The sequence below is a fragment of the Peromyscus californicus genome, unplaced genomic scaffold (assembly GCF_007827085.1).
Source record: "Peromyscus californicus insignis strain IS unplaced genomic scaffold, ASM782708v3 Scaffold_19__1_contigs__length_69161282, whole genome shotgun sequence".
In the NCBI taxonomy this organism is placed as follows: domain Eukaryota; kingdom Metazoa; phylum Chordata; class Mammalia; order Rodentia; family Cricetidae; genus Peromyscus; species Peromyscus californicus.
Window position 1 is genome coordinate 11,954,121 of NW_026294491.1, and position 25,758 is coordinate 11,979,878.

The 25,758-nt window shown below is 48.0% G+C and overlaps 1 protein-coding gene and 2 long non-coding RNA genes across 6 annotated transcripts in view; 2 read left to right on the forward strand and 1 right to left on the reverse strand.

The window, feature by feature from the left end:
- The window catches only part of Gucd1 (guanylyl cyclase domain containing 1), a 12,363-nt gene extending 6,095 nt beyond the window's left edge, over window positions 1–6,268 (forward strand). For all 3 annotated transcript variants that reach the window (XM_052744686.1, XM_052744684.1, XM_052744687.1), the window contains exons 2-6: window positions 931–1,015; window positions 1,750–1,915; window positions 2,986–3,077; window positions 3,278–3,519; window positions 4,128–6,268. In XM_052744686.1, coding sequence (XP_052600646.1) covers window positions 1,005–1,015; window positions 1,750–1,915; window positions 2,986–3,077; window positions 3,278–3,519; window positions 4,128–4,219 — 603 coding nt within the window. In that variant the 5' untranslated portion in view covers window positions 931–1,004 and the 3' untranslated portion in view covers window positions 4,220–6,268. The remainder of the gene's footprint in view (window positions 1–930; window positions 1,016–1,749; window positions 1,916–2,985; window positions 3,078–3,277; window positions 3,520–4,127) is intronic.
- A 5,003-nt stretch (window positions 6,269–11,271) lies between these two features.
- On the reverse strand, window positions 11,272–24,869 carry LOC128114582 (uncharacterized). The gene is made up of 3 exons (XR_008219806.1): window positions 24,758–24,869; window positions 20,748–20,831; window positions 11,272–12,178 (listed from the first exon to the last, which is right to left on the reverse strand). It is a non-coding gene; the product is annotated as an uncharacterized LOC128114582 (long non-coding RNA).
- The window catches only part of LOC128114580 (uncharacterized), a 31,342-nt gene continuing 21,728 nt past the window's right edge, over window positions 16,145–25,758 (forward strand). The window contains exons 1-2 of one of the 2 annotated variants that reach the window (XR_008219804.1): window positions 16,145–18,075; window positions 24,820–24,947. This is a non-coding gene — a long non-coding RNA (uncharacterized LOC128114580). The remainder of the gene's footprint in view (window positions 18,076–24,819; window positions 24,948–25,758) is intronic. The other variant, XR_008219805.1, reaches the window with a different exon arrangement.

A 25,758-nucleotide genomic window follows, 5' to 3' on the forward strand; every position in this document is an offset into this window, starting at 1 on the left:
CTCAGCGCGTACTGTTCTTCTTCCATGTTGTGCTCTCCGAGGCACACCCATTGTTTTCCTAATCTAAGCTGTTGCTTATCTGCTGTATCTGTTTGTTCTTGCTGCGCACTGGGACAGGACCTTGCTATGCCACTCGTCACTCTACGGCAGTACATGTGCCAGGCTCTTGGAAAGTATTTTTCAATCTGTTGACCAAATCAGACCAAAGTCCCCCACTTTAGGAACAGCAAAACTCAATCCAGTGAGAGGGAGTAGATAGTTCCTCCACTCAGCCAATGGTACCAGAATGCCTAGGTATAATGGGTATTCGTTCCACCTATGACCTTGGGGTGTGGCCCTTTCTGTTCCACTTCACAGTCTGGAACAGACAGGCTGAGAGGTTTGCCTAGGGACAGTACTAGCTAGAGTTTGGAGAAGTATTCTGCTTATCTAGCTTGTGTGACATTTCCCTTTCCTAGCCACGGTCTTCCCATGTTGCTTGTCCTGGAAACTAGAGCCAGGCGGACCCGCTGGGACACTGCTGAGCGGGGCAGCACTTTAGAAGCGTTGAAGTCCAGGGGTGGGTGTTAGCTCATGGGAAGCCATCTAGGGGATTGTGTGCAAAGACCCTCTCCCCCCAGTGTGAGGGATCATGGCAGGTGCAGATGCTATCTAGAGTGGGCCCTGGTGATGTGCAAGAAACCGAACACGCTGAGGCAGCAGCTAACACTGTTCTGTGTTAAAGTGAGTTGGAGACCAACACACTGGAGGATTTAGAGTGGGAGTGGCTGATGTCTAGGGGAGAGTACTGGTGGGCTGAGAATAACAGGCTGTGGGAAGGCCCTGAGATCCTCTAGAGTTTCAGCAGAGGCTATAATGGTGTTTCCAGTGTTGGTGGCATTGGTGGGCACTGTGCAGAGAGAATGAGACCTCCCTTTTGTTTCTTTGCAGGGGACTTTGTGCAGCTGCCTGTGCCCATCATCCAGCAGCTATACCATTGGGACTGTGGCCTGGCCTGCTCCAGGATGGTGCTTCGGTGAGTGTCCACACCTGCTGTGGCTCAAGGATGAAACAGGAAGTAACCTGGATGGGATCTAGCGTCTATATGGTTTGGCTTTGTATGAAACTTAAGAGACCTGCTTTCCATTTAGGCCCTGTCATAGTTTAAACGTGAACAGAAGGTAGATCAGGCTGTTCACTCAGATAATGCCTGGGAGCTCGGGATGATTAAGGAATTCACAGATGTTCAGGTTGGGTGCCTGCTGCTTCGTCTACCCCTCTGATAGCAGGCTACCGGGATGCTACGTAAATATAAGAACTTTGACAGTCTGAGCCAGAAAGGATCATCACCATCACCTTGGACAAGAGTTTTTAATTGGTTGTCTGGAGACCCAGATCAGTTCTCCTATATCTATCTTACATACTAGAATTCTGGGAAAGATAGAACTTAATCACATGTTTAGTGCCTGAAGTTTTGAAAGCCACTTCTGTGACCCAAGGGCCTCATCTTAGATATGTAATCATGAAGCCAGAGAGAGCAGCAACATAGTCCATAAGAGATGCAAGAACCAAAATCCAGGCCCTTCACTCTGGGGCTAGCCGGTGTCCCAGGCTGCCTGAGCCCTGAAAGCCACCACGGTGCTTTCGTGATAAAGGACAGAGACTTCTGAGGATCAGAAGTGTCAGCGGTAGCTGTGGCACTCATACTGGAGGGTGACTTGATCTAGCTCTGCCTCAAGAACAAGCTGATCTCTGCCCTCTTGCCCTCAGGTACCTGGGCCAGCTAGACGATGGGGAATTTGAAAATGCCCTGCAGGAGCTGCAGCTGACCAGGAGCATCTGGACCATTGACCTGGCCTACCTGATGCGCCACTTTGGTGTAAGACACCGTTTCTGTACCCAGACTCTGGGTGTTGACAAGGGTTACAAGAACCAGGTGAGCAGCTACCCACTGGGCCTTCTGCACGTGGAAAACCAGAGGTGTAGGCCACCCAGTTATCACAGAAGAGAGGAGGGTCACTGCCCGGACACTCGAGTAAATGCACAGGTGTACAGAGACCAGTGGCAGTGGGGATGGACTACAGACAGGTGACCTTGAGGTCCGGGCTGTTGGAACATCTGCACCTTGAGTTCTGGACTTCTTCTCCACTGTGGCACAGGACAGGTCGAAGGCTGTGGAGTCATACTCAGATCTTACATGACTGTCATTGGCTTGTTTTCTTTATTCTCACCAGGGTAATTGGTATTCTGGAAGAAAAAACGTGTGTTGTCTGTCCTCTTTTTTTTCTTTCTTGAAAAATAATGCCATCGTAAATGGCTATGCCAGCACACCAGTGTATTCTGTCCCCTTACAAAGACAGACCCAGTCTTACCTGCCCTTGAGGCGATCTTGGCCCAGGAGCCAAGGCTTGGCAGAGTAGTCTCTTCTGGCCTCATTGGCAAAGGGACTGTCACATGGTAGCCAGTGGCAGTCAGCCTAATTCTTCTTTGAACCTCCCATGCCAGGTAGAGAAGGCTACTAAATCTTAAGTCAGAAAAAGGGGACCTGAGAACAGAATGTCTTTGGCCTGCCTCCTGGGGCTCTGGTCACGTGAGGTCCCAGCACCAAGCAGAGTATGTTCCGTAGTCATGCTTGGCTACACTGGGCTGTGACTGAGCCATCCTGGCGGGGTCGGAAAGGCAGCCTGGCCTTCCTTGCTCCTTTGCTTTAGGCCACTGCTCACGTCTACCGGAGAATGGCCTGACCAGTCCTCCTCAGGGAGCTAGTCCAAATCTTCTGCTTTCTCAACTCTTGAGCATCCTTTTCATCCTCTGCGTGGTCCTGTCCACTCTGCTGCCAGGGACAGACACAGCCTTCTTCCTGGGCGTGCTGGGTAGAGCCGCCTGCCTGTCAGTAGGGCTCCCGTACCCTCCTGATACTGCTTCTCTAACATGCGCTTTGCTTCATCTAAATGGAGTGTGTGCACCCGGGATGGGGACGACCCCAGCCCGCCCTTCTCGCTTCAGTCCTTCTATAGGAAGCACTTTGACACAGAGGAGACGCGGGTGAACCAGCTGTTTGCACAAGCCAAGGCCTGCAAAGTGCGGGTGGAGAAATGGTAAGCCTCCTCACCCAGCTTTCCCGGGTCCCAGTGGCAGGCCGGGACATTGCCACTTGCAGGGACCTCAGGGCAGAGGGCAGACAAGCCGAGTCCTTACGTATCAGAACACTGGGGATGCGTACAGACTGGGGGACATCGGTGTGGAAGCTGGGGACAACGGCCCACTGGCACTGGCTGACCGCCCTCCTGGCCCACAGCACAGTGAGTGTGCAGGATATCCAAGCACACCTGGCGCAGGGCCACGTGGCCATCGTGTTGGTGAACTCCGGGGTGCTGCACTGTGACCTGTGCTCCAGCCCTGTCAAGTACTGCTGCTTTACTCCCAGTGGCCACCGCTGCTTCTGCCGGACCCCTGACTACCAGGGCCACTTCATCGTCCTGCGTGGCTACAACAGGGCGACCGGCTGCATCTTCTATAACAACCCAGCCTATGCTGACCGTGAGTGCTGGGCCGGGTGGGCCAGGGTGGCTTGTGTTTACACAGCTTTCTCCCTTTGACACTGGTGCGGCTCCTGTCTCTCTGGCCGAAGCCTGGGCCTCTCCTGGGGTTTCGTCATCAGGCCTGGCCCTTCTGGTCATACAGGCAAACCTGCCATAAACCTGCTGCTATCCTGGCTTCCAGCTCCACTCACTGCTCGGGTCCCCACTGTGATAACTTAGGTTCCGCAGGCTACTGCCCCTGCTCCTAGGCTTCCTGGGATGGCCAGCACACAAGCTCGAAAGTCTGGCCAGACCTCGCCCTCATAGACTGCCCACTGTCCTCAGGCCATGTGTGGAGAAGGACCACCAGTGTGTCTTAAGACATATTAAGCATACTTTTTCTTCTCTTTGGGCTTCACTTTCTCTATGGGCTTCACTTTCTCTGCTAAACTGGGAAGGTGTCAGAAGAAAGAACTAACTCAGGAAGGACTGAATAAGCAAGAAAGTTTTCCTAGGGATGGAAGGCTTGAGCCGAGAGGTGGCGAGGCAGGTAGAACACAGACCCCATCCAGTCCCCCTGGGTACCACCGCCCACTGACCCAACTCTGTCTTTCTCACACCTGGCAGGAATGTGCAGCACCAGCATCAGTAACTTCGAGGAGGCCAGAACCAGCTATGGCACCGATGAGGACATCCTCTTTGTCTACCTGGACAGCTGACAGCAGGAGCCTGGTGTGTTAGGTCCTCAGACCCTCCCTATGTCCTACCCGAGCCAGACCCACTCAGGATGCCCCCACCCAGGGCTGCTGGGGCTGAGGTTCAGAATTGTAGTCTCAGCCTGTTTAACAAAGCTCTTGGGAACTCCGTGACTGCTCTGTCCACCAGTGTCATCCTGCCATTTACCCCAAACACCTTCTCATTGCTGGAGACAACCCAAGAGCATCTAAGGAGAGGATCTCTCAAGACCCTAAGTCTGACTCCAGCTGTGCCCAGAGGAAGTCCTCAAGTCTGAACGCAGCTATACTGAGGCAAGGGGAGAGGCAGGAAACCTGAGAGAGCAGCGTGTTTGGGGAGAGCACATCCAAAGCCAGGCCTTCAGCTCCAAGCCCCATGGTGGATGGCGTCACTGCCTTCTCCTGCCTCCAAGGGTCTCTGGTCTTTGGGACTGATCACGAGGCCTTGTTTTCATGCAGCATAAGCATACCTCATGGCCACTCAGAGGCTTTCTGACCCCTGGGATGCTGATACCTTCTTAGCTTCTAGGTACCCTCCTGTAGAATGGAAAGCCTTTAGGAGTGGGCAGGGCCAAATGGATGACAGTAGAGAGAATGTTCCAGGAAGAGGGAGCTGACAAGAGACTCCCCAGAGAGCCCCTACATCCAGGAGGCCTCCTGACACCAGGTTGACTTCCCACAGCAGTATCTGCCCTCTAAGTCTGGGAGCCTTCTGAGGATGGGTACTAGAGGGTCTGTGCGCCTAAAACAGCAGGCCGCCTCCCCTCCACCCTGGTGTTCACACCAGGAGCACTGGAACAGAATCCTGGGTCTCTTCCGTCTTGAAGAAGGCAATGCCAGTGTCAAGTCCCATCAACTAGAGCTGATTTCTTTGTCCTTTTTGTGCTCTTGCTGTTTCCCTGAGACTGGGTTTCCCTGTGTGGGGAGTAAAACAGTAATAGACACAGGTACTCTGAAACCGCTAACGTCTTTACAAGGGCAGATAGGCCAGTCCAAGTTCTTAACAAGATGACTGGCGTGGCCTGGCCAGCAGGCTGAGTCGGGAAGCTGCACCAAAGACACGAGGGAGTGGGTCCTTCCTAAGGAGACCAGGGAGCCCACTCCTCACGGTACCCCAGCAGCCTCTCACCACCCTGTGCTCCAGGGGTCTGGTCTTCAGTGCTCAAGGCATGACGTGGCAGTGGCTGCTTCCCTACCACTAGCTGGCCCTCATGGTAGTTTGAGGGTCAGAGGTGGTCTGTTTACAAGGGCAGTCAGACCAGTCACCCATATTATTCCTCAATAGGAGACGAAGCCTTGGGCTGAAGGGAGGTGCTGTTGGCTAGGCAGCCACTCTGGGTTTCAGAGACTAGCACTGCTTTCAGTCTGGTCTCATTTCCATTGCCTTAATGCTGGGTAGCCCAAGGCCCCAAGGAACTCTAGCTCCAAGCTCAGGAGTACCACATAGCAGCTATGGGTATGGGTGTCCTCAGAAGAGGTTCAGGTATAAGTGTTGAGACTGGCTGATAGGACGGGCTGATAGGTAAAGCCTTCTCAACAGCTGGATGGGATGAGACGTGGCACACAGGCTCATGGGTGCTTGTGGGAGGTGGCTTCCATAAAAGGTGGTCATCTTAACCATCTAGGACATTTAAAAATACTCAGCCCCTGGACCCAGATAATGGCTTCTCAGGGCAAATCACACGTTAGGCTCCATCTGTCTGTAAGATTAACAGGAAAGCTGCTGTCTTCAAGGACAGTCCGAGGACAGTCACAGAGGAAGTGTCACAAGGCACTCTGTTACATTGCACTAGTCATGGAAATGGGCTAGAGAAAGCCTTGGCATCACAGAGACTTGCCCACAGCATGTGATACCCACAGCGTCTCAGCTTCTCATGCAGCCCAGGGTAGGCTCTGAGGCCACATGGGGACTGTAGACTGTCTTGTTCACTCTAGCCACAGGAGGATGAAAGGGATCTTTTGCATAGCAGAGGATTTTCTACATAAATATATTTTGTTTGTAATGAGCCATTCTCAATAAATATTCTCACTGTATGGTGGTAGCGCCTTTTGTCCAGCATTGTGAAGCCGTGTTAACCTGCAGAGTCCCTGCCTCCCCAAATCGCTGGTGTGGCTGCTTGGAACCGGGTCCTTGGAAATGCTGCTCTGGTCTTGGTTGGCACTGGAATTTCCTTTTCTGCCTTGGTGCTGGACAAGGATAGACAGTACCTATACGTTTCAGAACTCAGACTGGCTCTTGAAGACAGGACATCTGACTGAGGTGAAGGAGCTGGTCATCTGTAGGAAGGGAACAAGGGGCTTTCAACAGGAGGACCCCAACCCTTTGTCTCCTTGGCTCCAGCCTGCAGCCAACACCTCTAGGCTTTTATTTGACATAATGTTGGGACACCTCCAGGCACCAGCGAAGATGACTGATAATCTCTGACAAAATTCAGTTTCTTCAGGCTGAGAGAGTCACCCCTGCAGTTCCTCAGAGCGGTCAAGGAGAAGGGCTGTCTCCTCTATCTCCCACTTTCCCGTCAGCAGGAAAAATGTAGGCCCAGTACTTTCCTGAACTCCGTGCCTTACTGCCTGTTCTATTGCGTCCTTCTCGTGGGCTTCTCTACAGATCATCTCCCTTTGATCAACGTTCAGACCAAGAGCTGTCGAGCAAGCTATAGGTCACTCCCTGAGGGTCCAACAACCCTAACACTCCCTTTAAAATGCTTTAAGTGTCTATAGTTGATAGTTTTGCTGATTGGAGCTTCCAATAGAGGGAAGCTAGAGGTGCCTCTGAGCATTTGGGGCTTACTGTGTTCCTGACGCAGTAATCAGCGATTCTCCTTCAAAGCTGATTAACAAGATTTATTGCTGGGGGGTAGTAGTGCACGCCTTTAAGCCCAGCACTTGGGAGGCAATGGCAGGTGGAACTGTGAAGTTGATCAAGTCCAGCCTGGTCTACAGAGCAAGTTCCACAACAGCCAGGGCTACACAGAGAAATCCTGTCTCAAAAAAAATAGATTTATTTTTATTTTATGTATATGAGGATTCTGCCAGCATGTCTGTCTGTTGTAGCTTGAGTTTTCCTGCCTGGCCCACAGTCAGGACAAATCTCTCTCACCTGCCAGTCCCACAGCCACTCAGACCCAACCAAGCAAACACAGAGACTTATATTGGTTACAAACTGTATGGCCATGACAGGCTTCTTGCTAACTGTTCTTACAGCTTAAATTAATCCATTTCCATTAATCTATACCTTGCCACATGGCTCATGGCTTACCGGCATCTTCACATGCTGTTTGTCATCGTGGCAGCTGGCAGTGTCTCCCTCTCCCAGCTTCCTGTTCTCTCAATTCTCCTCTCTGTTAGTCCCGCCTATACTTCCTGCCTGGCCACTGACCAATCAGTGATTTATTCATTGACCAATCAGCAACACATTTGACATACAGCACTTCCCCTTTTCTTTTCTTAAAAAAGGAAGGTTTTAACCTTTACACATCTCCAAAGTCAGCTTGGTATATTTGGGAATTTGGGCGTAGCTTCTCTTACTACTTCCTGCTGGAGGGGGGTGCTGTATCTTATGGGGACACAAAGAATATTTTAGGGTTATGGAGTAGTCCATGAGGGTGTATTGTCTGAGCCAGTTGCCTTGAAACGGTTCTGGATGTTGGATCATCTGGGCCATGGTGTCATCGGAGACCTTTCAGGGGGTCTTGGCTGGTCAAACCTGATGTGTCTTAATCTGGAACAAATCCATAGCCTCTGGCTTTCTGAGGAAACAAAAGCAGAGCCTCCTTTCCAAAGCAACATATCCTTACATCCAAATTTTGAAGTCAAGGTACCTTTAAAATATACATTTTGGCATAACTCAACAGCTTTTGTAATCAAATGCTTTTCTTTAGTTACGAATATCAAAGAGAACATAATCCAGATTCTCTGTGTGGTAGCCATCTTTACGTGGCTTATTTTTTTATATTAGCTTGAGCCTATTGCTTTGAACTGCAGCCTTCTAAGCCTGAAACGGCGCTGGCGCTGCTGGCGCTGCTGGCTCCGCCCACTTCAGCTTCCCAACATGGCGGTGATATGTTTTCCGCCAGCTCTGGGAGCCATCAACTCTCAGAAATAGTGGGTCTATGCTTTTATCCAAGCATCGTGTAGCCCAGAAACCTCTTTTTTTGTTTTGTACTAGCAAAGGCTAAATCCACCATGCAGCTTAATGTGCCACTTGCAGAGGCCTCATTCCCGCCATACTGCAGGTCGAGCGCACACACTAGGAACCCATCAGTAGCTCAAACCGGCAGCTGCCGCTAACTTGAAAGAGACAACTAGGAACTGTTTTTAGCTCCGTTTTAGAATTTTTTTTTTCAGGTTTTAGGTGGAAACTCTTGCACCACGTTGGACGCCATTTGTAGCTTATGTTTTCCTGCCTGGCCCACAGTCAGGACAAATCTCTCTCACCTGCCAGTCCTACAGCCACTCAGACCCAACCAAGCAAACACAGAGACTTATATTGGTTACAAACTGTATGGCCGTGGCAGGCTTCTTGCTAACTGTTCTTACAGCTTAAATTAATCCATTTCCATTAATCTATACCTTGCCACATGGCTCATGGCTTACCGGCATCTTCACATGCTGTTTGTCATCGTGGCAGCTGGCAGTGTCTCCCTCTCCCAGCTTCCTGTTCTCTCAATTCTCCTCTCTGTTAGTCCCGCCTATACTTCCTGCCTGGCCACTGACCAATCAGTGATTTATTCATTGACCAATCAGCAACACATTTGACATACAGACCATCCCACAGCAGTCTGTATACCATGTGTGTGCTATGTCCAAGAAGGCCAGAAGTGGGCACCGGACCCTCTATAACTCGAGTTACAGATGCTTGTAAGCCACCACATGCGGGTGCTGGGAGCTGAACCTGGGTTCTCTGGAGGAGCAACTCATGCCCTTAAAATAGAGTACTTCAGCTGGATATGGTGGCATGTGCCAGTAATCTCAGCACCGAGGTTGAGGCGAGAGGATTGTGAGGTCAAAGGCCAGCCTGAAGATGATTCTTGAAAGCCATGTTAGTAAAAGGGAAGTGCTCTATTCAGGAGTCTAGCTACCTGGGTCCAGGTGGTATCTCAACTTCACATGGAGAAAATCGGCAGCTAGCCTTTTAGGGGAGAACACGGCCATACTTAAAGCCGCAGGCTCCATGGGGGACCTTAACACAGTTTCTGCGGATTTACTGATCGCTCAACTGAGCTGAAGCGTGCTGGTGTCCAGCAGCTGTAGCTTATTCAGAAGCAGCCACACCAAACAGAAAGTGGATTAGTCACTGCCCTGTAGGCAGAACCTGTTGAGTAGCCCTGGCCATAGCATGCCACTTGGTTTTCCTTAGCGTCTCCTAAGTCTTAGCCTGTTGCCAATGCCTACTTTAGTTTGCCCCTTCAAAAACCTCAACTGGTATTTATTTTTATTTTATATTTTAAATTTTTGCTTTGTTTTGTTTTTTTGAGACAGGGTTTCTATGTGCAACTTGGCTGTCCTGGAACTTGCTTTATAGACCAGGCTGGCCTCAAACTCACAGGCTGCCTCTGCCTCCCTAGTGCTGGGATTAAAAGCGTGCGCCACCACGGCCTGGCTTATTTTTTTCTTTTTAATTGTCTATGTATGGATGTTTTGCCTGCATGTATGTCTGTGCACCACCTGTGTGCTTGCTGACTGGAGGCCAGAAGAGAGTGTCAGATCTCCTGGAACTAAGAGACAGATGTGAGCTGCCATGTGGGTGCTGGAAATCAAACTTGGGTCCTCTGGAAGAGCAGCCAGGACTCTTAACCACTGAGCCGTCTCTCCAGCCCCTCAAATGGTATTTAAAGACTCCTCTATTTGGGTCTGTGAACTGGGTAAAATGTGGCTGGGATCTGCTTGTCTGAGACACATAAATACATAGATGCCCATCCTAAGAGCATGTTTTCTTTGAACCAGCTGGAGTAAGGCTGTTGACTTAGTCTGCATGACCTGGATTCTATCCATCATTGTGTTGGACATGGTATCACATCCGTGGTTCTGAGCTAGAAAGATTGCTACCAATGCAGAGACTACCATGGCAGGCCAGGCTTGCATTTGGCCAATTCTATTGCAAGGAAAGCGTTCCCCTTGCACAGGACATGGCCCTAAACTGCTCCAATACAGCCAGTGGTTCTTGGCTCCCACTCAAAGGGTGCTGTATTGTGGAACAAAGGGTAGAAAGCACTAAGTAGAGTGTCCACCTGAGGCATGTGATATCTCCAATGCAGAGTCCATGAAAGGACTGGCCTGCCTTTTTTGGTGATGGTGGAAGATTAAAAAGGAAACAGTCTAGGGTACAGTTACAGCTCTTAGTGTGATTGGTGTTGCCTATCACTGGTGACACTTTTCCATATTATTGTACTCCAATTTGATCAGCCAACTCTGAGGTACAAATGGAGGCTACTGAATGGATTCATGATCTAATTTTGCCTTTCCAAGCCATATGTAGTCTGCAGGCGGTACACTTCTATCACAAAAGTCACTCCACAGTGGCTGACAGTCAGGGTAGCCACACTTCCTGCCATCTGTAGGCATCTGGCACTGTTGAGTACTAGAATGGCTTCCTCAAAAATCAACTCAAAAGTATGTTTGACTTTCCCAACCAAGAATGATTTAATAGACTCAGGAGACCTTATGATGCTGAGAGTCTCGTCTGGGAGAGAGACCTCAGACCTGGTCTTCCATCCATGCTTCGGGATCCTGGTTTCACGGACACATACTTGGCCATTCACACGGAGCTTAACCTCGTTTTCGCACATACTAACTTGCAAGTAAGACAAAGCCACCTAGCTCTTCAGGGTTCCCGAACGTTTGCACTCTTTAATATAGTGCAATCCATTTCCTGAAATCTATCCCGAAGATAGACTCTGAAGGAAAGAAACGGCCAGGTTTAGCCTCTGAAGTGTTCATACCTGCTTTTTGGTCTTAGCAATACAGAAGAGTGGATGAATGAATGAATAGCTTAATTCTGATGTAGGCGAAGGGTTAAATAAGGGACTATTCGCATGTGAAGTATGCAGATTGTAGAAATAGCTTTGAAACCAACTTTTTATTATGTAGGAAAATACATTATATTGTGAATATTGGAATGGCAACATTATAGACATGGATCAATTACATTAAAACAGGTATTAAAGAGACTGGAGAGAGAGATTTATGCCAAAACATTAGTTTTGAGTTATCTCCAAGGGAGTAGAGATGAATTTTTTCTTCTCATTTTTTCCTCACTTTCCAAATCCTCTATTAAATGCTCACTGCTGACAAGAGAGGCTGATTTCTCTTGGACTGCTACGGTCCCCAGTACTCTGTCACCCACAGTCCCCAGTACTCTGTCACCCAGTCCCCAGTACTCTGTCACCCACAGTCCCCAGCACTCTGTCACCCACACTCCCCAGTACTCTGTCACCCACGGTCCCCAGTACTCTGTCACCCACGGTCCCCAGTACTCTGTCACCCAGTCCCCAGTACTCTGTCACCCACGGTCCCCAGTACTCTGTCACCCACGGTCCCCAGCACTCTGTCACCCACGGTCCCCAGCACTCTGTCACCCACGGTCCCCAGCACTCTGTCACCCATGGTCCCCAGCTGTGACTCCATTTGTTCACTGCATGTTTCCTGGGGCTGACTGCACCAGGCACTAGAAGAGGAAGAATCCAGGGGTCAGAGCAGAGAGGCCCCGCTCTCAGCTGACAGGCACCATAGCACAGGACCCTTAGCTCATCCTGGACCAGTGGCCGACCAGGAAGGCCTTTCTCAGCAGGTAACTGTCCCCGCGGGCAGGTGCTAGCACTTGGCTGGAGAGCGAGCAGCTTGACCATGGACGCTCTGTGGGATGAGCATGTGTATGAAGGAGGGTGACAGGCCTGGACCAGCTCCCCTCTACACTGGGGATAAGGCCGCAGCTCTGGCTCCCGTCTGGAGGGAAGAAGAGAAGAAAATCCCTTGTGTTGCCCTGTTTATGTGGGGAAGAAGAATTAGTCCTTCCTTCAAAAACCTGTCTCCTCTGTCTCAGGTGACTCCAGGACTGGGGGGCTAGGGGGGCCCTCTGCAATGAGAAAAGAACTAGAAAGTGGCCTTGGAGCCCAGCTGCTAGGAGGCAGAGTCAGGTGAATCAGTGAGTTCGAGGCCAGCCTGGTCTATATAGCAAATTCCAAAACCACCAGGGCTACATACTGAGACTCTGTCTTTAAATTAAAAAGAAGAGGGGAAAAAGCTTAAAGGGTAAAATATTGTCAAACTCAGATAAATTGGGCCTAATTCTACCTACGAAATTGATCAAGTCTGGCCCAAAGCAGGCTCCAGTCACAGTGAACTGTACCCTAGCTTGATGTTTCAACAAATTGTAATCTAAGAGTAAATAACCCTGGTAAACAAGCAACTGTTGACCAACTGCAGTAGTCAAGCTTCAGCCAATCATGAGTTGACAACTAATCAGACCATGCCCATAAAAGGCAAATTCTGAATCATACTTTGTCCATCTATGACACACGCTGGCTGCAGCCAGTCAGGTTATTAGGAATGGGTCTTTACCCCACCCCACACCCCGTCTGGACACACACACACACACACACACACACACACACACACACACACACACACACACACACACACATTATGATGCAGGGGACTTCAGGGCTAGCTCACATTTGCTATGTAGATCAGGCTGGTCTTGAACTCAAGAGATTCACCTGCCTCAGCCTCCTGCATGCTGGAATTAAAGGTAGGTGCTGCCATGCCTGGCCATCTTTTCTGTCACTGCGGCACAAAAGAGTTAAGGACAAAAGTGCAAACGTCGTCAGGCAGTTCTATTGGGCTTTGTCACCCAAGGTGCTACCTAGGGACACCTATCCCCAACATGGGGCTGTTCATGTCATTTACCTACTGGGCAATGAGGTTGCCTGTACCAGGCCTTTTCTTTGGGATCACCAACCAGCTCCCAAATCATGACATAGACTTATTAGTTTTGAATGCTCGGCCTAGCTTAGGCATGTTTCTGGCTAGCTCTTTTAGCTTAACCTGTTTCTCTTTATCTACCTTTTGCCTCAGGGCCTTTAACCTTTTCTTTCTGTATAACTTACTTTCACCACTTCTGTGTCTGACTGGCTGGAGGCTGCCTGGCTTCTTGCCCCAGGCAAGTCCCTTGTTCTCCCCTCCTCCTCCTCCTTTTCCTCCTCTTCCTCCTCCTCCTCCTCCTCCTCCTTCTTCTTCTTTCTCTCTCTCTCTCTCTCTCTCTCTCTCTCTCTCTCTCTCTCCCCCCCCCCAGATTTCTCCTATTTATTCTCTCTGTCCACCAGCCCCGCCTATCATTTCTCCTGCCTAACTGTTGGCCATTCAGCTCTTTGTTAGACCAATCAGGTACCTTAGGCAGGCAAGGTGAAACAAATGTAACACATCTTTACATATTTAAACACACATCCTTATATTGCTAACAAATGCAGCATAAACAAATGGAACACATCTTTGCCCAGTTAAAATAATATTTCACAACAGCTGCCTTCTCTGATAAGGAACAGGAAGGGTGGGGCTACAAAGTGCCACCTCCCACCCCCGACACTCTGGTCAACTACAGGTTGAGGCTTGGCACTGTACCCCTGAGCTACACCTTCTGCACCTGTGGTTGGTGTCAGGGGCACAGCCACACAGGCACAGCACTGACAGCTGCCGAGGGGCTTCATGGGACATCTAGTCTCTCTCTCACCACCACGCTGAAACCTAAAGCAGGACAGCCACGGGGCTGCGTTATACAAACACACAGGCAGAGAACTGAGTGACCTGATTGTAAGTCAGGGTCAACCACTGAAGTGGGAACCATGAGAAAATGGATGGAAATAAAATACACAAAGACTTAGTAGAAGAAATTTTCTGACATGATGATGGGGCTGGTTAGGCAAGCCTGAGACCCACAGGGAAGGCCATCAGGAAGGGCAGGCTGGGACTCTCGGGCACTGGCTGGTGACCTGCCCCACATATAGATGTTTATGGTGGCATCCATCATGCCATGGGCAACCACGTCTGTTTTTTTCCACGGGAAAGAGAGTCATTAATGTCTTTAAACCAAGTCAAATTAACAGAGTTCCAGAAACCCAGAACCAAAGAGGAAAATTCATCCTTAAGATTCTGTTCTTTGGGATTGTTCTTGGCATCCAAGTCTGTATCAGTTAGACCCAGCCAGAGGCAGAACTCATAGGGCATATATTAGGAGATGTTATGAGGACGTGAAGGGGGTGATGGTGGGGCTGGCTGGGTGTTGTGGGATAATCTTTTTGTACACTGTAAAGATGGGGCTCTGCCTAAGGCACCTTCTGATTGGTTTAATAAAAAGCTGGGTGGTCAATAGCTAGGCAGGAGAGGATAGGCGGGATTCCCAGGGAGAGAGAGGAAAGCTGGGAAGAAGAATTAGCCATGACAGGAGACATGGAACAAGTCAGACATACAGAATGGAAGAGAGAGAAAAAGAAACAAACAAAGCCAGGGCTGGAGAGATGGTTCAGTGGTTAAGAGCACTGGCTGTTTTTCTAGAGGTCCTGAGTTGAATTCCCAGCAACCACAATCATCTGTAATGAGATCTGGCGCCCTCTTCTGGCCTGCAGGCATATGTGCAGGCAGGACACTGTATACATAATAAATAAATAAATCTTTTTTAAAAAAGCCACGTGACAAGGCCAGCCTGGTCTCCAAAGCGAGTTCCAGGAAAGGCGCAAAGCTACACAGAGAAACCCTGTCTCGAAAAACCAAAAAAAAAAAAAAAAAAAAAAAAAAAAGCCACGTGACAGAGCTAGTTGGCAACAAGCCTAAGCTAAAGCCAAGCTTTCATAATTAATAAGAAGTCCCCATGTCATTATTTGTAGGCTGGCAGTCCAAGGAAAGTCCAACTACAGCTGGGCAAAGTCTAATAGCCCCAGGGAGAGCTGTCACCGAGAATTAGAATTGCTGTCTATACACAATGCCTTCCTCCTCACAGAAGCCACAGGGATTCCCATCCAGGTTTGATGGCATGATCTCACTCAGTCAGCTGGCTATAAACTTGAATGGCACTTGTAAGATACCTTTGCACAAAGCTATCTGTGATGATTATGCTTGATTATCAACTTAGGAGATTTAGAATGACATGAAGATAAGCCTCCCTGGAAACCTATGAGAAGATTTCTAGATCAGGCAATTGGGGTGGGCAGTATCATTCCATGGGCCGGGGTCATGGACTGTCTCATTCCTTCTGCAGGCGGACGGGAGCCAGCTGCCTAAGCTTCCGCCCTCATGATATCTCTGCTATGGTGGACCTTGCCCTAGAACCATGAGAAACTCCCCACCTCCTTCCTTAAGTCTACCAGGAATTTCTGTGGCAGCAACAATAAAAGCAGCAATCACACAGAGCATGGTGGCACACGCCCATAGTCCGAGCTCAGCAAGGATGACTATGACAAGAAGTTCAAGACCAGCCTGGACAGCCTAGTGAAGGCTAGGTTGTCTCAACCTTCTGTGTCCTAAATCTTTTTTTACACTCACCTAGGGGAGCTAGCCAGTAAGTAATATTCCTCCAAGGTCTCTGCTTCAGCTCCTGCCTCCAGGTTCCTGCCTCCAGCCGCCTGTCCTGATGGGCTGTAACCTACACGCCAGATAAGCCTTTCCTCCTCATTGCTTTCGGTCAGTGTTTTCTTACTGGTTTGCATCGGCAAAACCAAACCGGAACACTGTGGTCTCTGTGAGTCTCTCATCTGTCCTCGCCCTCCACTAGCGCAGTCTCCAAAACTGACCCTCAAGAAGCTGATACTTCGTGACACAGAGAAACCCTGTCTCGAAAAACCAAAAAAAAAAAAAAAAAAAAAAAGAAGAAGAAGAAGCTGATACTTCACCACTGGAGCATCCTGTGTGTCTAATCACAAATCCACCAGCATAAGCAACATCTAGTGATTTCTTAAATTGAGGTAGAATTTATATAACAAATGAAACACTTCAAGTGTATAACACAGTTATACTTAATACATTTCCAAGGCTGTTGAGCCATCCCCAGAATATTTCTAACCCCCCCCCAGAAAAAAACAAAAAAGTACTAATTTTTAGTGACTAACTTTCCTCTTTCCCAGTCCATCTGTCTGCTGCTTGGACATTTAAAACCCCATCAATGCACCTCAAAAGTCACCCACTGGGGCCTAAGATGTCCTGTACCTGGAGCCAGGTCCTCCTTCATGATGGTGAGGCTGTAGTTGGGTTTGACAGCTTTGGCAAGCTCCCAAATACACATCTCAGATCTGCCTGTCATCTGAAACACACACACACACACACACACACACACACACACACACACACACACACTCACACTCTAGACATGGTGGTGTACACCTTTAATCCCAGAATTTGGGAGGCAAAGGCAGGCAGATCTCTTTGAGTTCGAGGCCAGCCTAGTATATAAAGCAAGTTCCAAAGCAGCCAGGGATACCCAGTTTGAGATCCTGTCTCAAAACACAAACTACAAATACAGACTACCTTACTTGGCACACATCTGGCCACTAAGGGGGCAGCCACGGGGCAGAAAATACATCAATACAATGCTGATTGGGGTTATTTCAGGGCTATTTCAGACAATAATAAAGACAAATAATTGCGTTATGACCTCAGCATAGATGCCAGTGAAGTTCAAGGATGTGAGATGACTCACACAGCCCTGCCCAGTTGACTATGACCTCTTGGTTCAGGAGATGTGGTCAGGCCTGAGGCAGGATGGACGAGAGAAGCGTGAACTCATATCCATCACCACTGGGAAGGCTTTTGTTTTGAGAAAGGGTCTAAACAGAAACCACTCATTGCTCCTGGAGATACTTGGCAGAAGAGCTGGCCACATTCTTGGCTCCAACTTCCGACTGAAATGGAATCGTGCATTAACCTCAGCTGCCCAAGAAGAGGACAGGGAGGTCAGGAGACCTTCTCATGGGCAGTATCTTATCTGTTCGATGAGAATCTGAGTCTCTGGATATGACCAAGGACTCACACTCACATAAAGTCAGGGAACAGAGTTCAGAGTCCGCATCTGGGCTCCTCCAGTCACACTTCATAAAGCCATTCAGTCACACAGAGTGGGACATTCAGCTTCTCTGTTTGTAACTGCTGGAGGTGAGTGTAACAAACCTTGCAGTCAGGAGTCCTTCTAGGGGTCCTGGCCTTGGCCACCACTGTCTCATCTGCTCTCTCAGACTGCTGACACCATAGGCAGCATTGGAGACTGCTCCTAAGGCTTAGGGACAGAAGATGTTTGCCCCAAAGGAACTGAGTAAGGTGGAGTCAGAGCCAGGCAAAGATCCACGTGACCCAATTCCCACTATTGTCTCGATGCCTAGACTCTGGAGCCTGGTCGCAGACAGAACCAGACATGCACATTTATCTTGTGACAAGTGCAAATGCCTGGAAAGAAAAAATGGATTACAGAAGCCAGCCCCCTGTATTCTCTGGACAAATGAAATTGAGATTAATTTGTGTGAAGACGCCTAGAGTCTAAATCAAATGGAAGGAGAATGTATTGAGATCTTGGGCTTGTGTATCTTTCCCTCCAGAGATTCCTTCCACAGCCAGCAGAGTCTCCACCCCATTCCCTGCCTTGCTGAGAATCTTCCTCATCCTCAAAAGGTATAAGCCATTCTAATAAATCCCCTTTTAGTATATACAGATTCATTCTATCAACTCTAGTCCTCTAGAGAACCTTGACTAATACAAAACATTCTCAAGTTTGGAGTGCCATCCGGGGCTTCACATGAAGGAATCTAGAACACAGTTATGTTCAACTTCTTATAGCCTTCTGGAGCAGTGATGAATCACCAAGCCAGGTAAGATATCTCTTTGGTAAGGGAGACAGCTCTTGGGGTGAAGGATTTCTAGCAGAGGTGTGTTGGCAGTTGCTTCAGATCACAACCCCCTGCGGACCCCAGAACCTATGACAGTCTATGCTGACTCAGGGGACACCCTCAGTACAGTTGGGTGGGTGGAGAAGAAAGAAGAAAGATGGGGACCCCTGTGAGAGTCCCCCTACTTTCTAGAGAGCTCACAAAGGGGTTCCCTATAACTTCATGGTCCAGTTTCACACAAGGCCTGGGGAGATAGTGAGATCAGTCCATTCCCATTTGATCCCCATTTGGGGAACAAGGTGGCCACCCAAGAGGATCCACACCCCAGCCATAGTCTCCCAAACTACACACAAGGAAGCAGAGGAGACTTGTCAGTGGTCCCTTCCTAGGTGCCCAATGAGCAGGCACAGACTATGGAGTGGACCCCTCCCAGAGGAAGCAGGTGGAGCAGGGGAGACAAGGCCGAGCAACGGGAATGTTCATGAACATACCTTTTTTGCCATCTCCAGAAGTGAACTCATTGGGGTAGTGTTCCTGTGAATTAAGTGCAAGGCTAAGATGAACCTCTAGGTGGCAGCACCAGGACAGTCCTTCCAGATCACCCAGCGGGAACCAAGAGCAGCAAGGGGCCCAAGCAGGAAACAAAGCATTGGTTCTCAACCTTCCTAACGCTGCGACCCTTTAATATAGTTCCTCACACTGTAGTGACTGCAACCATAAAATTATTTTCATTGCTATCTCAGAACTGTAATATGACTACTGCTAAGAATTATAATGTAAGTATCTGTGTTTTCCGATGATCTTTGGCGACCCCCGTGAAAGGGTCCTACGACCCCCAAAGGGGTCCTGACCCACAGGTTGAGAACTGCTGAAAGGGAGGTGCAAGGGTCTACATTCACCGGGTGATCAGCAAGCGTTTGGTAAATGTTCAGCAGGCCACCACTGTGCCTTAGGAAGCCAGCAAAGAATGTGACAGGCAAGGCAAGACCTGGATTTTGTATGTGGGTTTATAATCCTGGAGCAGGGAAACACCAGGCACCTGCAATTCTCAGGGCTGGGCAATGTATGTGAGGTCAGCCCGCCTTCGGAAATAACACCCCACCCTGAGTAAGTAAACCACTGGGGTTCCTTATGTTGCCCAAGATCAGATAGGCTTCGTAGAGAAACTAATGACTGATCAGATGCTCTGATGAGAGTTTAACAGATGATTAATGCAAATCAGGGAGATCAGTACTTGGGAGCTTCATGAGTTCAAATCCAGCTTGGGCTGCACAGTGAGTTCTAGGCCAGCCTGTGCTATGTAGGTAAAATTCTGTCTCAAAAAACAAGGCAAACAAACAAGACAAAACAAATACCATACAAAAGCCAAAGGAAAGAAAGTCAAGGAGAAGAGAGTTACGAAATACACGCATTGTACGTAGTCAAAGCGATTTAGTTCATTAAGCCTGTCTATAACGGAGAGGAAGTGGAAATGAGTCATGTGGGACTTGAGAGGCAGCTCAGCTGTTAAAAACGAGCGATGCAGTGGTGGCGCACGCCTTTAATCCCACCCCTTGGTAGGCAGAGGCAGGTGGATCTCTGTGAGTTCGAGGCCAGCCTGGTCTACAGAGTGAGTTTCAGAACAGCCAGGGCTACACAGAGAAACCTTGTCTTGAAAAACAAATGAAAGAAAGGAAGGAAGGAAGAAACCAGACACTTGAAAGCAAGAGATCAAGAACTGTGAAATGACAGCCTTTCAGAAGGATTTCAGTAAAATATTCAGCTTAAACAAAAACAGGAAAATCAGACCAAACCATTTTCTCTCCCGGAACCCAGGATATGTGGCATGTGCCGGGGGAATAGTAAGGAGATGAGTGAGACACCTCCACCAAGGCCAACAGTCAGTGGTTCCTTCCCTCAGGCAGATCCAGAGAGGAGTGCTCCACGGCGTTAATGGCAGTGAAGAAGTGATTGGCAATGGCTGGGTTCCTGTCCTGGACTGGCCACAGTAGCTCATTCTTAAGAGAGGATCATTAGGAAACAATGTAGAGTTCCCAGCTAGGCTCCAGTGGAAGCTCAGCCCAACTACTGCCTTCAGAGACTGGTGGCCATACCTCAAATCTGCAAGCGGAGTTAAGCATTGTGATACACGCTTGTAACCCCAATACTTGGGAGACTGAGACAGCAGGATTCCAAGTGTGAGGCCAGCCCGGGCTGTATATCAAGTTTGAGTCTATTCTAGGCTATACAGTGCAACTCTGTCTTAAAACAAAACTTGCAAGCACATCTATTTGTCCTTGCTTATGTAATAGTGTCTTTTAGGGTAGGTCATCTACAGGCAGAGGCCACACAACTGTGGTCTCCATTGAGAGTCAAACAGCCTTGGATCGATCTTCCTCTTAAGCCATGATTTTCTTCTCTAAAAACTTCCTCCAGCCTGGTCTACAAAGCGAGTTCCAGGACAGCAAGAAATGTTACACAGAGAAACCCTGTCTTGAAAAACCAAAAACCAAACCAAACCAAAAAACCAAAGTATCCTCTAAAGGGTACTAAACGGAGGAGATGACTATGCAGATCAGTCTCTGTGGGGAATGGAAGAAGTCCTGAGCAAGTGAAGTCCTGAGTGGGCCTTCCTCAACCCAACCCACCAAAGAGAGAGCAGAGGGAGACCTTACCTCAACCAGAGATCCTGCCCTTCATCCCGCCAACTCAGATGCACCATGGGATTGGTGGGCTTCTCACCACTGAGGATCTCTAGTCTGAGGAAAAACAGCATTAGGATTTGAGACAGCTGAAACAATGCCGTGGAATCTTCGATCAGTGTGTACCTGGCTTGAACTAGGGATGAGGTGGAAGTGGTGGGTGCTTGTCACAAGCCCAATTTTCAGGAGGATTCACAGGTGTAGGAAAGGGGAAACGGAAATGAATCCCAGGCTTGAGCAGGGGACTGGATTTTGCTTTTCCTCTCAGCTGCTAAACCCAGACAAGAAACATTTAAGAAAGGAGTTTGACAGAGACGCACCGTGGATGGCACTTTCAGGAATTAAATGTGCCTGTGAGGCTACTGCCAAAAAAAAAATCTTTCTTGTAATTCTCCGGGAAGGTATTGTGCATAGAGTCAAACTCAGAGCTGGAACTGTAATGTATTTTCTCCAAACCACTACAGAAAGGAAGCTGGAGGTTCACCAGAGTCCAGCATATGTGGGAATCAAGTCAGATTGTGTGTGTGTGTGTGTGTGTGTGTGTGTGTGTGTGTGTGTGTGAGAGAGAGAGAGAGAGAGAGAGAGAGAGAGAGAGAGAGAGAGAGAGAGCGCACAATTTTTCCATATTTCCAGTGTGGCGCTGTGGGATAATCTTTTTGTACATTGTAAAGATGTGTCTCTGCCTAAGGTGGCCTAATAAAAAGCTGAATGGCCAGTAGCTAGCCAGGAGAGAATAGGTGTGACTTCTGTGGAGAGAGAGGACTCTAGGAAGAAGAGAGGTGGAGATGCCAGTGAGACATGGAGCGAATCGGACATACAAAATGGAAGAGAGGTAAAAAGCCAAGTGGCACAACGTAGACTCATAAAAGCAGGTTAATTTGGGCTGTAAGAGCTAGTTGGTAACAAGTCTAAGCTAAAGACCATGCTTTCATAATTAATAATAAGTCTCCATGTCATCATTTTGCAGGCTGGCAGTCCCACAAAAGAAAGTCTGACTACAGTATGGTATATACAGACTCCTGAAAATAATCACAGTGGGAAGACAGCATGCACAGAATATAGTGCAGGATGTGACCATGCCTCTCTGATGTGAACATACAAGACTGAACAGTTCGGGGCTATGAAGATGACTTAATGAAGGAAAAACCGTGGGCATAGCATTTGCATCCCCACTCTCTACTTTCTGGCCCCAGTGACAGGAACTTAGTGCACACTCTTCCTTCCGTAGACTACTGAAACAGTTTTACACACTGTGGCAATCCGCCACATAAATCTACTCAAGTCACTGCTGTAAAAATAAGAAAGAAGGTATCCCAAAGGCAAATGGAACTTGAGTTAATAAATTTATAATTTTAAAAGCCAATCGAAATGTATATAACTATTGAATTACATTTATCATGCCCAATAGAATGAAAGATTAACTAACTGTGGTAGCTACTTTTGCTGCCAGGGCCTCCACTGTGCTAGCTGTAGTAAGCAATTATGAAATGATAATCCCAGAAACAGTAGCAGCTGTGGCCGCCACTGGTATAACAGCAACAACGGCAGCAGCAATGTCAAATTCTCTTCTGGAGTGTGTGGGCATCCACTGACATGGACACAACTCCAGGAACATGAACCGCCAAGGTCCATTTTTCTTGATCCCAGCAGGACTTAATCAGGCAGCTCTGCAAATGAACAACTAAGAACCATAAAGAAAAAACAGGCAGCTCACAAGGAGCCTAACTAATGGTCTTATAATGGCTACATTTAGGCTGATAATTAATTTTTTTTTTTTTTGGTTTTTCGAGAAAGGGTTTCTCTGTGTAGTTTTGCTTGCTTGCTGACCTTGACCTTGATATCCTCCCTATGCTAATTCCCTCCCGGGTTTCACCCTCCTGAATGCTTAAGGGAAGTTCCTTGTCTATGTATCCTGCATAATGGGCATTAACAGTTTAGATGAAAGATTGTAAAACATCTGTAGCGAACTTCTGCCCTCCAGGGTTTTCCCATTGTGCTGTAAGTCTGTATTCAAGACCTCCTCCCTCCTTCAATAAATGGTATTCGGCATTAAAAAAAAAAAAAAAGAACGTATTGTATATAATCTGGCTGTGAAATAAACTCGGAACTGTCCGGCATTGACTGGCAGTCCTCTCAAAAAAAAAAAAAATGAGAAAGAAAACAAGAAAAAAAGAAAGCAACATTGGTGAGCAGTTTTGAAAAGCGATGTCGCCATTGTTTTTGTAAAGACAGATACAGTCAAAATTGCTCTTGTGCAGGAGCCGGTGTCTATTTATGAGAAAGAGAACTCTAAGCCGTGGAGGATGACATCAAGATGGAGGATGACATCACCATAGATTAGGAGTTACAGATGGTTCTAAGTGGCCATGTGGGTGCTAGGAATCAAACCCACGTCCTATGAAGGGAAGCCAGTGCCCTTAACCACTGAGCCATCTCTCCAGCTCAGGAACTACATTTTGTGGATAGTGTAGGAAACTAATAGAGCAGTCAACTGGAACACTCAAAGCATAGTTTTGGCCAGGCGGTGGTGGCGCACTCCTTTAATCCCAGCACTCAGGAGGCAGAGTCAGGCGGATCTCTGTGAGTTCGAGACCAGTCTGGTCTACAGAGTGAGTTCCAGGAAAGGCTGGAAGGTACTTTCCCAGTCGAGGCTCCCTCCCCTCAGATGGCTTTAGCTTGTGTCAAGTAACACAAAACTATCCGACACAGTTACATTCTTCATCGATTTGCTGCTGGGTTATTTGGCTTTTTCTCTTTGATTCAGAAGACTGGGGTCCATTTCTGTGCTAACTCAGCAAATCCTTGCCTTTCCTCAGTCACGTACAGTCTCAGTATCTGTCTGCCTTAGCCCCTCCGTTTGTATGGGGCGGGGCTCAAACCAAGGACTTGGACATGGCAGGAACCCCTCCTATACTGGGCTCACCCCCCACAGCCTAATTTTATAAGACAGGGTCTCCTTATGCTGCCCAAGCTGCCCTCAACTCAGGATCACCCGTCTCTACCTCCTGATTGTTGGATTTACAGGCAAGCACCCCCACATCTGGTTCTAGGTCTATAGCCTTTTCTTTCTTTCTTTTTTAATTTCTAAGAAAATTTAGATTCAAAAATTAGGTTTCGGCCGGGCGGTGGTGGCGCACGCCTTTAATCCCAGCACTCGGGAGGCAGAGCCAGGCGGATCTCTGTGAGTTCGAGGCCAGCCTGGTCTCCAAAGCGAGTTCCAGGAAAGGCGCAAAGCTACACAGAGAAACCCTGTCTCGAAAAACCAAAAAAAAAAAAAAAAAAAAAATTAGGTTTCACTATGGCATTTTTCAAACAAAGTTTATATTTGTCTTTTCTCTCCCTCCTCCCCTTACCCCCCCTTCTGCCCTTCCACCTCCAGTAGTCTCCATTCCTCTCTCATTTTACATATGACTTTTTCGCCCGTTCCCTATTTCTCAACACCTCATTCCACTCGGGGACTCCGATCTAGTTTCAGTCTCTGCTCACCCCCACAGGCCTTTATTTATGTACAGGTTAAATGTGACAGAACCCCCAAATCATCTAGGAGACAAGTCTGTGGACACGCCCAGGAGGGATTATGGAGACTCAAATCAGCCTCTGGGAAAGTCTGTGAGGGATTATTTTGATTACGCTAATTAATGCAGAAAGACACATATTAATTATGAGCAGGACCTTCTCTGGGTAGGGTATCCTGGACTGTGTGAAAATGGGAGAAAGGGAGCTGAGGGCGAGCATGTATTCTCTTTCCTCTGATTGTAGCTGTGATGTGCAAGTCGCCCCAAACCTGAGCGGCTGTGACTTCCCTCACAATGATGGACCATGCCTCCTCCATCTGTGAGCAGAAATAAAACGTTCCTTTTCACGCTGCTTTTGTCAGGGTATTTTATCTCAGCAACAGGAAAAGAAACTAAGACACACAAACACCAAAGGTCAGGATCCACACGTGAGGGAGAAGATACGAGTTTTATCTGAGACCGACTTACCTCACGCGTGTGATGCTTTCCAGTTTGATCCATTTTCCTGCAAATTTCGTTTCTCTTTACAGATGAACAAATTCTATTGCGTACAGATGGCAGGGTTGCGTTATCCGTTCTTCTACTGATGGACATCTAGGCTGGTTCCCCGCTGTTGTAAACAAAACAGCAAGAAACACGATACGCAAGAGTCTCTGAGGTGGGATACAGAATCCTTTGGGCACCAGGAATGGCATAGCTGGGCTATTTGACAGTTCTACTTTTAGTTTCCAGGGGAATCATCACGCTGATTTTCACCTACACTGGTTCACACTCCCACCAGCAGTCAATGAGGATTCCTCTTTGCCCGGTCTCCCCACATGTGTTGACATTTGTTTCCCGGATCCTGTCCACTCTGACAGGGTGAGATGGAATCTCTAAAGGGTCTTTATTTGAATTTCCCTGATGGCTAAGGATATTGATTATTTAAAAAATTTTTGGCCATTTGTGTTTCTTCTTTTGAGAACTGTCTGTTCAGTTCATTAGCCCTCTTATTGATAGGCAGTTTTGTGGTCTTAGTTAATTTTTGCATTTTTTATATATCCTAGATATTAACTCCTTGTCTGGAGCATATACTGCAAAATTTTTTTTTCTTATTCAAGAAGTTGTCTGTTCACTACTGATGGTTTCCATTGATATGCAGAGTTTTTTAATTTCATGCACCCCCGTTTGCTGAGTTTCAAGACTTTGCCTTGTGCTGTTGGCATTCTCCAGAAAGTTCTCACCTACACCTATAATTTCAAGTGCATTCCTTATGTCTATTGTTTCCTTCCCCCTTTCTTGCTCACACCCCTGGTTCAACATTTCAGGTTTAAAATGAGGGTTTATTACTTTTAGAAGGATTGGCCTAATGGACGGCTTCATAGGTGTATTAGTATTATGTCAGCTCAGAATTAATCAACTTGCAAAAGCATTTGTAGGACACTTCAAGATGTGACAGGATCAGGTTCAGTGTCAGACTGGGTGGGGTT